Source organism: Podarcis liolepis (assembly GCF_965112155.1).
Source record: "Podarcis liolepis genome assembly, chromosome: 16".
Taxonomy (NCBI): Eukaryota; Metazoa; Chordata; class Lepidosauria; order Squamata; family Lacertidae; genus Podarcis; species Podarcis liolepis.
In genome coordinates, this window is record NC_139567.1 from 22068967 (window position 1) to 22083937 (window position 14971).

At 47.9% G+C, this 14971-nt stretch overlaps 1 protein-coding gene across 5 annotated transcripts in view; it reads left to right on the forward strand.

The window, feature by feature from the left end:
• Nucleotides 1-14971, forward strand: part of ARHGEF12 (Rho guanine nucleotide exchange factor 12) — a 91470-nt gene that overhangs the window by 21899 nt on the left and 54600 nt on the right. For all 5 annotated transcript variants that reach the window (XM_083480913.1, XM_083480915.1, XM_083480911.1 and 2 more), the window contains exon 2: nt 14458-14481. In XM_083480913.1, coding sequence (XP_083337039.1) covers nt 14458-14481 — 24 coding nt within the window. The remainder of the gene's footprint in view (nt 1-14457; nt 14482-14971) is intronic.

Sequence of the window (14971 nt, forward strand, 5' to 3'; positions counted from 1 at the left end):
AGCCAGTAGATGATTTTAGGGGGAATTCTTGAGGATTCCCCCCTGCTACTACCACCTTTGTGTTTTCTATCTGTTGTATTCAGCTGCATGGATGCTTGTTAACAGAGCTTCAGCCATCATGTTGCCTGAGGCATGGTTAGTGCCTTGGGAAGATTTACATTAATCAAACACAAACAGACAGTGTAGCGTGAAGAAATTTCTCTCCCGCCAGCACTGCTCACAATCCTAATTATGTTTATTGGGGCAGAAAAAGAAAACAGCCCTTCCATCCTTGCCCTCCTTCCCCTGGGCTGAATTGGTTATGTCTCCGGAAGAGCAGTGAGCTGACTGTTCTCTGCACTGACCTGCTGACCTCCATTCTCCCTTGTGGGAGGAAGGGATAGGATTCCTGAATGTTGGTGCTATTTTTATAGTTGCCAGGTGTAAACTTCTGGAAGTCCTTGCAAGATTAGAACTCTAATGAGCAAATGAATTTTGCATATAGAAGTGTTCTGGACTAGTGCCCCTCATTCCTCCAAGGTGCACTTCTCTGCTTAAAGCAGTGAGAGTCAAGATTGCCTTGGGTGGGGGATCTCTAGTACTTGGCTTTGTCTTCTAGTTGCCGTTCTTACTCCTACACAGTAACAAGCTCACCAGGTATCATTTTTAACTACATGCACCCTTTTTTGAGCAAAGGCATAGCTCAGTAGCACAACAGCTGGTGTATACATAAGATCTCAAATTCAATCCCCAGCATATCCAGCTATGGATGAAAATGCTCTGTCTGTAAATGTGGAGAGCCACTGCCAGTTAGTGTAGGTAGGAAGTACGAGCTAGATTAGGGGTTGTCAACCTGGTCGCTACCGCCCACTAGTGGGCTTTTCAGGATTCTAGGTGGGCGGTAGGGGGTTCTATGGCACAAGCTGAATCCTCCTTACATCAAGCACTGGTGGGCAGTAAGGAAATTTTATCATCAAGAAACATGCATTAGGGGGCGGTAGGTATAAAAAGGTTGACTATCCCTGAGCTAGATGGACCAGTGATCTGACTTTGCACAGCCTGTGTGTTCCTATGTTTATATTACCAAATTACCAAAGTAATTTGCTGGCAGACATAAAGAAATGATGGCAGTTAGATATTAAGTTGTAATATATAGATACAATTTATTCTATGAAGAGATTAGAATAAACCTATATATTGAGATGTGAACACCACACAAAAAAAACTCTGACCCAATTTGTGGCTGTAGTATCAGTGATTTTTTTTTACTCCCCTCACACTGCTATTGTAATTATATTTTTAAATATATATTTTTTTGGTCTCTAAGATAGCTAAACACTCATACCTAAGCTGTCCTTCCTCCTACTAGCTGAAGCCCTTTCTCGAAGATGTACATAGATGCTGTTTTCTTCCTCTCCATTAGCAGTCTTCACTGAGATAATAGCTAGGAGGGAGGTATGAAGAAACTCCACCTCTTTTTGCCTATCCCAAGTGGACTGACCAAACGCATTTTCAAGAATATCAGATGAGCATTTTTAAGGAGCCACCAAAATCAGATGGGGTGGCTGGGTTTCTTAAGCAATTTGACCTTCATCAGAAATAGTATTGCTGGCTAATTTCTCTGGTCCCTTTCAATCCAGGTAATCTCTGTAAGTCTTTGTTTCCTTGTTCTGATGTGTGATGTGGGAAGAGGGATAGAAAACAGCTTTTCTTGGTGCAGAATAATAAAAGGTGAAACATTCTTCTTTATGGAAAACAATGTTTTAACAGAGAAGAGAATATTGTACACAACTGTGTTCTGTTTTGTGGTCTAGCTCCTACTTTTAAAAAAGCATATTTCAAAAAATCTGAGCTCAGCCTCGGTTTGAGAACAAAGGTTTGACAGCCAGGGAAAATGTCTCACACAGAAGAGGCAGACAGCAACACTGTCTCCGCTATGCAGAATCCTCAGCTGAATCCTTATGCTACTTTGCTGGAACCACTCAACCCGCTTTTGTGATTTACCTGTAGGTTAATCTGTTTCATATTCATTTAGCAGTTACTGTTAGGTGTATGCTAGATCATCTCTTATCTCTGTAGTAGTCCTGAATGTAGCATATCTCATTCTTATTCTTACCAGAAAAAAGAAAAAAGACTGCTTTTTAACCAAGGGATGTAAATTGATAGGAGTAAATGCTAAGGAGCTGTGTTTATTTCCCCTTCATTTTTAAGGTCTATGGTTCATTTAATAAATTTGACATATGCTTCTAAAGCAGACCAATAGATCTTTGTCATAAGACACTGCTGACAGGATCTCTGTGCTGAATTACTATTGCTTTTTTAAAAAATAGAATGAGGGAGTTAAATTGGTAGTTTGTTTTCTGCAGAACATTGCTGAATAACAAACAGAAAACATTCTGAAGATTCGGTTGTATTATCAGCAATACGCCATGTGTGGTGAAGCGGCTGTGTGGGTTTCTGACAGCACGGAGAGTGTTATGGTATCCATCATGCCTATTAATGCATGGATGTTAGATTAGATGTGATGGGCGGAGGATGTTGTGAAACCATTTCCTTGAGGGGAAACTGCTTCAAAGGAAGCAGTATTTTTTCATAGGAGGCAGTGTTCTAGTTACTCCTGTTCTAGGGCACAGCTGTGTAAAAAGGGATGTGCTTGACTAGACAAGGCATTGTGAGCTTTCACCTTTCTCTGAACTTAGTGAGAATTGACAACTCTTTGTGCTGAATAGAATTGGACATTTTAGTTTTCAGAGCTGGTTTTGTCAGCAACGGTTCAGCAGAAATATATGGAAGGGAAGGCTTTGGATTACAGTATTTGCATGTCTTTTGTCTAACCCTAGTGATCTCTCTGTCTCTCAGTCTCAGTCTTGTCTTTAAATGGACAAGTTTTGTGAAGATGATCCAGGACAGATGGAGAAGGGTTGAAGCTTAGTGGTAGGGCACATGTTTTCCATGCAGTTCAGTCCTTGGCATCTTGAGGTAGGAGTGGGTGCAACTCTTGACTGAAAATCTGAATAGCCATTGCCACTTAGTGTAGACAACACTGAGATTTGATGTTTTGCATGTTCCTAGATAATATGCAAATGTAGAATAGTGTTCCTGTTCATACTGTACTTCTATTAAATATCTTGCAGTTTTGTTCTGCTTTTACTTTTGAAACAGGTGTGCCTCATCTATTCTCTATTTAAAAAAAATCTTCCTTTTAAATATTATTTGCGTACACAATAGCCAATTCAATATATGTGATAAAATATAACAGTAAACTGAGAGGAGAACAGGGTAAATCCATTTACATACAACTTACTTCCCAGGCAGTTTGCAAGCCTATCTTTTTTTTTTAAGTTATTGTTTGGGGTAGCCAAAGCAACATTTTAATCAAATGGGATTCAACTTTTCCTTAAATTGTCACTTTTGGTGATGCAGCTAAATAATAGACTAGACAGAATTTCTTTACCTAAAAATACATACATACTCCAGGTAGGAGAAAAGAACTTGCATAACTTATAATTTTAATTATTTATTTCATAAGATGTATATATCACTTGATTGTAAAAATCCTCAAAGCAGTTTACAAAAAGATAAAACAAGAAACTAAAGAAAAAATCACAACCATACTTTAAAACATACAGCAGTTAAAATACTGAAATAGATTAAAATTACCTCACTGCTATGCATCAAGCAACATATATATACCCTTTGGCTCACAGGTATTTTGGGATAACGGCCAGATGATTTCTAGGGAAGCATAGTTTGGAATCTCACTAATGTATAGGTTCTGTCTGGTGAGAAGAATACCAGAATGCTCAGATTTATGAGATCTTAATAAAACTGCTGTGTTATGGGCAGTCCATGAAATCTAAGATGTGAAAACATTCTAGTTTACTAACTAGCATTCCTGTTTAGGCACTTACGTTGTGTAACTTACTGGGGAATAATGATCCCCCCCCCATTTTGGAGATCTGGTAGCTTTTCCCAACATGCCTGTTGGAATCATCACTATGCTAGATCCCAGAGTTGCGCAGGATGTGGCATCAATGCACTCCACTAGGACCGCTGAGCATATATATGGAAAGAGTTGCTACTTAAACCTCAAAACCGAATGCTTTGTGTAAGTGTGGAATATGCATGATGAGTTGTGTAGGGTGGAATTAATACCATGTTTGGAGTATCCTGATTCCAAACTTCTCGCAATATGCTTAAATTAAGGAATGACTTCATTCATTTTAATTCCCGTTGGTAGTGTCAGACGACGGCTGTATTTCTGTGCAGTGAAAATATGGTCTTTAGAAACCTTTGAGATGGGAAAATTTGGTGTCACGGCACATAACAATACTGTCTTGTGAATACCTTGCCAAATGTAAACTAGTTTTGTTCCACAGTTTCAGTGGGCCTAAAACACTTAGAGTCTTAGATGTAGAATGAACTGCCCCGTGGGAAGTACAGTATTCAGGGCTGGAAATGTTTGATTGTAAAACACCCTTCTTTCTAAACAGGCATAATTTCTGCAGCAGTTAAAACCAATCTGCAAGGCTCTGCTCTGGCTGTAGCTACAGAGCAGCACAATGACCACATTGAGAGTAGCTGGGGAAGCCCTCCTTCCTTGCTGGCTCTGTAAATGCAGCTCTTTCTCTGTGAAAAGCCCTGACATCAGCTATTGGAAAAAATCAGAGGACTTGTGTCATGGAACAGTGCTGTGGAACTTGCTTGAGCAGGGTCTGAATGGCTGGACTGTGGCTGAAACTTAAGTAGCAAGACTTTTACACTTCCACCCCCTCTATCTTCAGCCTTTCTCTAACCCTCTTGCTGAGACAGATATTAATCTATATGCTTGAAGCCTGGCTTGGAACAAGAGCAGCACTGTACTTTGTTGCTGGCAATATATGTAAAATAAAAATGCACCTTGCTGTTTGAGGCTGCTGAGAAGCTTTGGAATCTCTTAAGTGTTTGAGTGGGTTGCAGAGTAATTGGGTGGGAATGTGAGAAGCAGACTTTGAACACAGCATCCAGGGTTGCACCATGGTGGCTCTGGCTTTTAGTTTTTCTTGAAGTGGCACAGTCTCATCATGGGATGCACATATAGGGCAGAAACAGTAGCCTGATGCATTGATTTCCCAATCGAGCTTAAAGCCCATACTTAGATTTAGTGAGCACAGCAACCTCTTAAAACAATGGCTACTCTTAACTTTCGCTATCAATCTTAGATATTGCATTTCGCCAATAAGCCCACAGGGCAGTTGCATCAACAAATTAAAATACAATGAAAACTATTTCATAACTCTAAGGCACATTAGGAAAAGGCAGCATTAAATTATTTTTCACTTCCATATGAATCCCAACTGTGTGAGATCAGCTATCAAATCTTTATCCCACCCCTCCTCTAAAAGCCTGCAAAAAGCAATGTTTATTAACCTGTTTTCTGAAAAATATGTATAATGAAGAGGCTGGGTACATCTCAGTGGTGAGGAAGTTGCACAGATGTGGAACCACCACAAAAAAATGTCTTTTTCTAGGGGCCTGTACTATGTATTTTGTACTGTGCAGAGACCACTAGGCCAGTCTCTTCTGCACATCCAAATGCACAGGCAGGTTATATGGAAACAGGTGTTCTCTTAGATATTTGGGCCCAGGCTTTTAAGGGATTTATGCAAGTGTAAGCACCTTGAATTGGACCCAGAACACAATTGGCAACCAACTGAGCTGCTGTAAAATGTGGTTTATGTGTGTTTGACCTGCTGTCACCATCATGATCCTAGCTTCCGCAGATTGGCATCCTTGCATTTTCTGGATTGTTTGCATGGGCAACCCCATGTACTGCATATTGCAACAGTTCAAGCTGGAGTTTACCAGAGCATGGTGACTAGCCAGGCTGCCCTGTGCAGAAATTTTCACTGTAGCATATAATTGGAAAAAACATTATGAACTGGTTGGTTGTCTGCCTGTTGCCATAGTATCTAGTTGTTTATTTTAAAAACTAAGCCACATTGGCCACATGTCTCTTGGTATTCAAATTAAAAATGAATAGTACATACAAAAAAAATTATTAAGACATTTACTGTATTTATATTTAGACATGCCTACTACTGAATTTGATAACACTGTGAAATCTGAAATTGGATGTTATAACTTGCCTCAAGTTCTGAGTTCCTTAAATCATGAAGCTTTAATGTTATTGCATTGAAGGTGGAGACTAGAAGTGTTTGTAGAACAGCCAGAAATCTAAAGCAAATAATACCGTGCATCATTTTCTCATGAGTCACTTTTTGGCTGTGTCTGCTGTCCTATTCTTCTACTAAAAATGTTTTTGTTGGTTTATGTACATGAAATTTGGGAGCAACTCTGGCAGTGTATATCAGCTGGTCATTCTCCTGGCCAGAGCTTTTCAAACTTTTCATGTTGGTGACACAATTTTGTAACATCCATCATTTTGTGACACATTAAATCAGTTTTACTAGGAAACCAGAGGTTGAACTAACCCATTTCCAGCCCCAGGAGGAGAGCAGGGAGCGTTCACTTGACACACCTACATGCTGCAGCCGACACACTAATGTGTCGCGACATAATTTGGAAAGCTCTGTCCTACGCCGACAGGTTTTCTCCAGTCTGTGTCATACAAATCCTGTTGTCATCATTGGAACTGTAGTATAGCGGTTTCTTTAAGAATTGTGTTTCTCTCACCTAAACCCAAAGCAATGCTTTAGTGAGAGCAGGAAGTATGAAACTGACTAGCTGCTTTATATGTAGTATCTGGAGAAACAGCAGAGGTGTAATCACTGAATGTAAATCTAAAAAAAACCTCAAACCTAAATTGAATCTTAACGCTGTAGTTTGCACCTGTACTATACACAGTTCTGCCAGAATCATCCATATGGGGCTGATATATTAGTAAAAATGAATGTCTTCAGCAGACTTGCATGTGCTGTGAATGTTATATAAGTGGACTGAGAAGAAGAAACTTTGCATAACTAAATCTTTCTATTTTGTTTAATGGACATATTAAAATCATATTTGGTTTAATATGCTGTCAGGGGTTTAGGAGCAGAGGCACGGGCAAGGGAGGAAACAGAGAGCGAAGGGGAGGAGGCAGAAGAAAAGATGAGTGATGACGACGACCCGAGATCTCCTAGTCTTTCCAGTGAATCAGAGGATTCACAGAAAGGAGCACCAGTGGCCAGGGCAAGGGGGGAGTCTAGGGGGGCACCCCAGGAAGATAGAGCCAGAGGGGACTCAGGGGGGAGCAGCTGGAAATCGGGACCAGCGTCACCGCCAGGAAGCAGGGAAGAGGAAGGGAGCCAGGGGGGAAGCGCTGGCAGCTCACCACAGGAGGGAGGGCATGAGTCAGGAGTGGCCACACCTCCATCGGGGAGCGAAGAAACGGTTAAGAGGAAAGTGGAAGGTTGGGCGCGCGCGCCAAGTTCAAATGCAGAGGAAGGCGGCGCAGTAAGCAGCCCCGAAAGGGAACCAGGTCCTAAAGCCCGGCGCAAGGAGGCAGGAGGGTCCGGGTCAGCGTCAGAAGAATCCCGGAAGGAAGAAGCCCCGGGGGGTAGAGGGACCCAGAGGAGGACAGTCAGGCGGAAAAGGTGGAGCAAGGCTAGGATATTAAGTTGGTGCACACGGGGCGGAGACTCAGACGGAGCTTCGCCGATCTAGCTACTAGACGTAGAGTTGCGCGCAGCAGCGTGAGAATGGAAACTGTAATTCAATAAAGACTTTTACTTAATGATCGCTGGCTAGCGTGATCCTCTGTGAGCTAGGATCTTCAAGCAGCTCTGACAGTAAGCTCCGTCTCCCGATTGTGGGCATCTACAGCCTCGAGGAGGGGAGAGAAACAGGTGCCTACTAGCGAGCTCACGAACGGCAGACGACATGACGGCTGAGCAGCAGATAGAGGAACTCAGAAAAGCAGTGGCACAACTGAATGCCGAGGCTCTCGCATCCAGGAAGAGAGAGGAGGAGGCAGCTGCCGCCTGCAGGGATCTCCAGGTCAGGTTAGACGTGCTGACAAAGCAGACACCCCGGCAGGAGGGAATTGGGTTGGCGAGACGGACAGGCGGGCTGGTCTCTCACTTCGATGGGAACCTGCAACAGTATCCCAACTTTAGAGCCGACGTACTGTGCGCACTGCAACTGCTGCATAAAGACTTTAGAGATGAGCAAGAGAGAGTGGGATTCATCATGTCCCATTTGCATGGGGATGCTAAAGCATGGCTACGCAATTTATGGAGAGATAAGGATCCGGCGCTCCAGAATGCAGATGCCTTTATTAAAGCGATGGATGGGTGTTTTTTATCAAGTATTGACGTGGATCTTGCACGGAAGGAGGTGCATGGGCTGAGACAAGGGAGGGCCAGCGTCAGGCAGTATCATGCCCGCTTTTTCGCCTTGGTCAGTGCCCTGGAATGGGACAGAGATTCGGCTCCTGTAAGAGACATCTTTTGGGAGGGGCTGCACAACTCGATTAAAGATGAGATCGCGAGGGGGGAGAGACCCCGAACCACCCAGGAGGTCGTTCAGAGGGCACTGGCAGTGGGGGTGAGGCTGGAAGAACGTCCGTGGAGCAGGGACGAAGGGCGTGGAGGGCGCGAACCAGCCAGGGGCCCCTCCTTCCTTCCCAGAGAAGCAGCGCGGGCGCAATCCACGCCTCCGCCAGGAGGAGGAGCCGAACCTATGGAGGTTGGAGGTGCAAGGGCTCAGTCAGCAACCAGAGCCCTAGCACCGGCAGCAGTGAAAGCGAAGCCTCCTAGAGGGAACAGGAAGTGTTACGTCTGTGAGGAGCCAGGGCATATGGCAAAAGAGTGTCCCCAGAGGCTCCACAAGCTTACTGCAGCCTCGGCAATGGTGACTGCAGCAACGCAGCAAGGGGGACCACAGCAGGGAAACGACGCAGTCTGGCTGGAGGAAGAGGCCCTGGGGCCCAGCCAGACGTGTTAGTGACGCAGTCCCCAGAGGTTTTACAGCCCGTGAACCCCCTCCCGCCCAAACCAGTGGTGAGGCTCACCGCATCTCTCCAGCTGCCCAATGGAATCACCACTGACGTGCCCATCACAGTTGACTCGGGCAGCAACGCGGACTTTATAGGGCAGGACTTTATCGACAAGCACGCTATACAGTTGCTGCCGGCCACACTGCCCCTGCAGGTTGTCACGGTGGATGGCAGGGAGTTGCTAGGGGGGGCAAGTGGTGAAGCAGACGCCGCCCATGGCGATGCGACTTGGAAATCACAAAGAAATCATCAGCTTCAATGTCACTCAACTATCGGATACGCCCATTGTATTGGGAATGAGTTGGCTAGACAAGCACAGCCCAACGCTGGCTTGGTACCAGAGGCAGCTGATCTTCGGCTCTTCCTTTTGTGCTGAACACTGCATCGTGCCCCGGCAGGAAGGAGAGGAAGAGGAGTCACAGCTGCTGCTAGGCACGCTGCAAGCGATTCCCCACAAGTACGCAGAATTTTTGGAAGTTTTCTGCGAGAAGGAGGCAGACAGGCTACCCCCTCACAGACCATATGACTGCAAGATTGACCTGCTGCCGGGGGTGGCGCTGCCTAAGGGGAAACTGTATTCCATGTCAGAGGACGAGCTGCAGGAACTCAAACAGTTCATAGATCATAATTTGGAGCGCGGTTTCATCCGAGAGTCCAAGGCAGCGGGGGGCAGTCCAGTATTCTTTGTTAAAAAACGAGACACGCCCCAAAAAAGACTGGTCGTGGACTATCGCATTTTAAACAATGGGACCAAGCCGTCGGACTTCCCCATGCCCCGAATCGACGACCTCCTGGCGAAGGTGCGGAAGGGGAAAGTGTTCACCAAGTTAGACCTGCGAGGGGCGTACAACCTCATTCGTATGCGGGAGGGAGATGAGTGGAAGACGGCCATGTTCACGCCACTGGGTACCTACGAATACAGAGTTATGCCCTTTGGATTGCAAAATGGCTCCCACGTTTTTCAAGCTTTCATGCATCACGTGTTGGCGGGACTTCTCTACAAGACGTGCGTCTGTTTCTTAGATGACATCCTGATCTTTTCGGAATCGCAGCAGGAGCATGACAGACACGTCAAGGAAGTGCTGACCAGACTAAAGCAACATAGGCTCTACGCCAAGCTGGAGAAGTGCCAATTTGACGTGACGGAGGTGGATTTTCTGGGCTACAAGTTGTCTGACAAGGGGCTCGCCATGGACAGCGCCAAGGTTCGCGCGGTATTGGATTGGAAGAGTCCACGCAACCGGAAGGAGGTCCAGAGGTTTGTCGGCTTTGCGAACTTCTATCGCAAGTTTATCAAGGGCTTCGCTATGCAGACAGCGGCCATCACAGACACGCTTAGCTCCAAGAAAAAGAAGTTCGTTTGGACAGAGGAGGCGGAGCAGTCCTTTCAGGCACTCAAGCGTCTCTTCGCGTCGGAAGAGCAGCTGCTTCACGTCAACCCCAGCAGGCCGATGAGGGTGGAGACAGACGCCTCGGACAGAGCCGTGGGGGCGGTCCTGCTGCAAAAGGACCAGCAGGGGGTGTGGCGACCGGCAGCGTTTTACTCCAGGAAGCTCAGCAAGTCCGAGCAGAACTACACCATCTGGGACAGGGAGTTGCTGGCCATTCATGCAGCGTTCAAAGCGTGGAGGCACTTCCTGATCGGCGCCAAGCACACGGTGCAGGTTTGCACGGACCACAAGAATCTGGAGCACTGGCGCACGGCACAGTTCCTAAACCAGAGGCAGATACGTTGGGCTGAGTTTTTTGCGAACTTCGACTTCCGCATAGAGTATGTCCCGGGGGACACTAACATCATGGCGGACGCCCTCTCCCGTAAGCCACAGTATCTGGAGGACGCAACGCCAGCGGCCGCCATGCACATCTTCGCACCGACAGTATGGGCGTGCGCCGCGGCCACCGTGGACCTGGAGGCGGTGCGACGAGCGTTGCAGGATGACTCCTTCGCGCAAGCAAAGATGGCAGAGGTGCAAAGGGGCACGGCTGCGGCCGACGGTTTCCAGCTACGAGATGGATTGCTCATCCGTAAAGGGGCCATCTACGTGCCGGGAGACGACCTTCGCGCCAAGGTGCTGCAGCAGCTGCACGACGCGCCCACGGCCGGGCACTTTGGCAAGGAGAAGACGGTGGAATTAGTAGCCAGGGATTTCTGGTGGCCTGGAATGAGAGGGGAGGTCGCAGACTACGTGGCGAGGTGTGACACCTGCCAGAGGGCCAAACCAGTGCACAAACCGCCGGCCGGACTGTTGGAACCGCTGCAAACTCCGGTCGAACCTTGGGAAAGGGTGGCCCTGGACTTTGTCACGGATCTGCCCAGCTCGAGGGGCAAGACGGCAGTGCTGGTGGTGGTGGACCTGTTTTCCAAGATGGCGCATTTCATTCCGTGTGCTAAGGTGGCCACGGCGGAGCAAACCGCCAAACTGTTCATAGACCACGTGTTCAAGGTTCACGGTCTGCCACGGTCTATTCTGTCCGACCGGGGGCGGCAGTTCATCTCGAATTTCTGGCAGAAGCTGATGGGCTTCCTGAACGTCAAGATCAACCTGGCGTCGGCGAGACACCCGCAGACCAACGGGCAAGCGGAGCGGGTCAATGCCATCATGCAGCAGTACCTGAGATGTTATGCAAATCAACAGCCTGCGACGTGGGTGGATTACCTGCCGCTTGCCGAGTTCGCCTACAACAACACGAAGCACGTGTCCACGGGGGTCACGCCGTTCTTCGCCAACAACGGGAGGCACCCCAGAACCTTCCCGGGACTGGAAAGAATGGGGGAGGGGGAGCCGCAGACAGCAGATGCGTTCGCGTCGGAGCTGCAGGAAGTCCACGATCAGCTGAGGCGCCACCTGGAGCTGGCCAAGCACGCATACAAGGTACAAGCGGACAAGCACAGAAGGGTTGGCGAAGAGCTCCACGTGGGAGACTGGGTTTGGTTAGCAGCCCACGCAGTGCCGGCCAGGTCGTTGGCCAAGAAGAAACTAGGGCATAAACAACTGGGGCCCTACCAAGTCGAAGAGCAGGTCAACCCGGTAGCTTTCAGACTGGCACTTCCGGAGGGTTCCAGAATGCATCCGGTATTCCACAGATCGGTGCTCACTCCCTACAAGGCACCGCACAGGTTCCAGGAACCCGGAACGGCGCCGAGTCCGGTCAGAGACAGAACAGGGCACGCGGGAGTGGCACAGAAGGAGCGCATCAACGAAGTCACGGAGATTTTGGACTCCAGATGGGGGGAAGAGGGGGTAGAATACTTTCTCGCCAAGGAGGGCACCCCGGCCAGTGCGAACAGCTGGGTGCCGGGCTACGCCTTGGACGAACCTCTCCTCAAAGACGAGTTTCATGCCCTCTTCCCCCATAGACCTATGCCAGCAGACTTTTTCGACGACTGGCTTTTCACGCCCACGCTTTCGGCCAGCACTTTCCGGGGGTTTGACTCGGACGAGGACCCGACACAAGACGTCCGTTCCCCGGAGGGGTCACCCTCGGGATCTGCATCAGAACCCTCGTATTGGTGGGACGATAGACCAGAGGAGCAGTTCCGCAGACGGTGGCTGGAAGGCCCAGGACGAGCAACACCGCCAGGAGGAAGTGAGGGAGAGACGGACATGGACGTTTTCGGGGACGACCCTGGTTTCGAGCACGGCGGCACAGAGATGGAAGCGGAGGTGACCGTTGTCGACGAGAGCAGGGAGGAAGACCCGCGAGACTTCAGATGGAGGCCCGCCACGGGAAGCGACCGATATCCGACGTTCGTCCCTTTGCAACAGCAGCCCCCAGCTCCAGCACCGGAAGGAGGGGAGGGGGGAATGGGGGGCTTCGAGGGGGGGATGGATGTCAGGGGTTTAGGAGCAGAGGCACGGGCAAGGGAGGAAACAGAGAGCGAAGGGGAGGAGGCAGAAGAAAAGATGAGTGATGACGACGACCCGAGATCTCCTAGTCTTTCCAGTGAATCAGAGGATTCACAGAAAGGAGCACCAGTGGCCAGGGCAAGGGGGGAGTCTAGGGGGGCACCCCAGGAAGATAGAGCCAGAGGGGACTCAGGGGGGAGCAGCTGGAAATCGGGACCAGCGTCACCGCCAGGAAGCAGGGAAGAGGAAGGGAGCCAGGGGGGAAGCGCTGGCAGCTCACCACAGGAGGGAGGGCATGAGTCAGGAGTGGCCACACCTCCATCGGGGAGCGAAGAAACGGTTAAGAGGAAAGTGGAAGGTTGGGCGCGCGCGCCAAGTTCAAATGCAGAGGAAGGCGGCGCAGTAAGCAGCCCCGAAAGGGAACCAGGTCCTAAAGCCCGGCGCAAGGAGGCAGGAGGGTCCGGGTCAGCGTCAGAAGAATCCCGGAAGGAAGAAGCCCCGGGGGGTAGAGGGACCCAGAGGAGGACAGTCAGGCGGAAAAGGTGGAGCAAGGCTAGGATATTAAGTTGGTGCACACGGGGCGGAGACTCAGACGGAGCTTCGCCGATCTAGCTACTAGACGTAGAGTTGCGCGCAGCAGCGTGAGAATGGAAACTGTAATTCAATAAAGACTTTTACTTAATGATCGCTGGCTAGCGTGATCCTCTGTGAGCTAGGATCTTCAAGCAGCTCTGACATATGCGTTGTTCTACGCTTTGTGGAATATCTCAGAGATTACTGAATTATCCTTTTTAAGGAAGGGGGTCAGAGTCTAGCTTGACTATTTTCATTAAGTGAGCACTAAATAAAAGAATTTTATACTGGAAGGTATACATGAGACATTATTAGATTCTACTTTTCAGTGAATGAGCTGAATATGTGAAGGATTGTGTGAGGTTTCCCTGTGATCAAGACTTGCTGGCTGCCTTGCCTCCATATCCCTTCTCTCTCTCTCTCTCTCTCTCTCTCTCTCTCTCTCTCTGTGTGTGTGTGTGTGTGTGTGTGTGTGTGTGTGTGTAGAATGAGAGACTGGGAAAGCTGGCCTGCAGCCCAGGAGCTTCCGGGAATCTATCACAGAATCCCTTTGGAACAGTTCTCCCCTTGACATATGCAACATTGTTTGGTGACTGGCATTCTCATGTAAGAAAGACTGAGTCTATGGGAGATAAGCTTGGAGTTTATTCTCCCAGAACTGCATTTTGGAGTGTTTACGTCCTCAGGCTTCTGAACAAATCTGCCCTAGTTAACGGCAGATGCTTTGCTGCAGCATGGGGGTTGGGATATTATAGAGAAATGTCAACGTTTTAAAACAGCTGCTTTGCTGTGCAGTAATGTCGTATAGCTTGAGCCACCTTTATGAAGGTAGATGTATATAGAATGAAGTGAGTTGCCGTACAGATTTACTTGGTGTGCAACAAGTACTTACACACGCTTCTAACTGGTATTTTTAATAGCAGTAGTCAAAATATAACCTCTGTGAGGTTACTTTGAGGTTTGTGTGTGGTGAGAAGCAACAAAGGAATGTAAGAGCTATGCTAGAATTCTTATTCGTGTGATTCTTAAATGTCTAACTATTCTACGCTAATTTTTATTTTATTTTTTATATTTCAGGTTTCCCCTCAAAAAACCTACAAGGTGAGTGTTTGAGAATTTGATTACTTACATGCTACCTACAATATTCTCTTCATAATCAAGATAATATTGGCAGACTACCATACTTGCGCAGACAAGTGAGCTCTTGGATCCAGCTCGGTGCTTGTGTGTGCTTAAGAGTTCCAAGGGTTATTTACGTATCAGAGATGGATCTGCAACTGCATGAAGTTGGCTTTTCTTAGGCACACATTGCCTCCCTATGTACAGGCAACTCCCCATTTTTGTGCAATCTACTTGCACGTGACCGTGCACACATATGATGTTGGGGACCTGAAAATGGGGAGCATCCTAGAGAGTCCTAGTGACTTGCAAGAAGACCCTCACCAGAACCCGAAGAGGATGTTCTGTTTGGTCTCCTTGTGAGCTGGAAGCACAGCAGGGATTTATTTAGGGTGCTAAGCCTTCCCACCTAACAGCTGATATGTGGGGTAGTGCAGTGGCCACTACTGTTTCCCTGCACATTAGCTGAGAA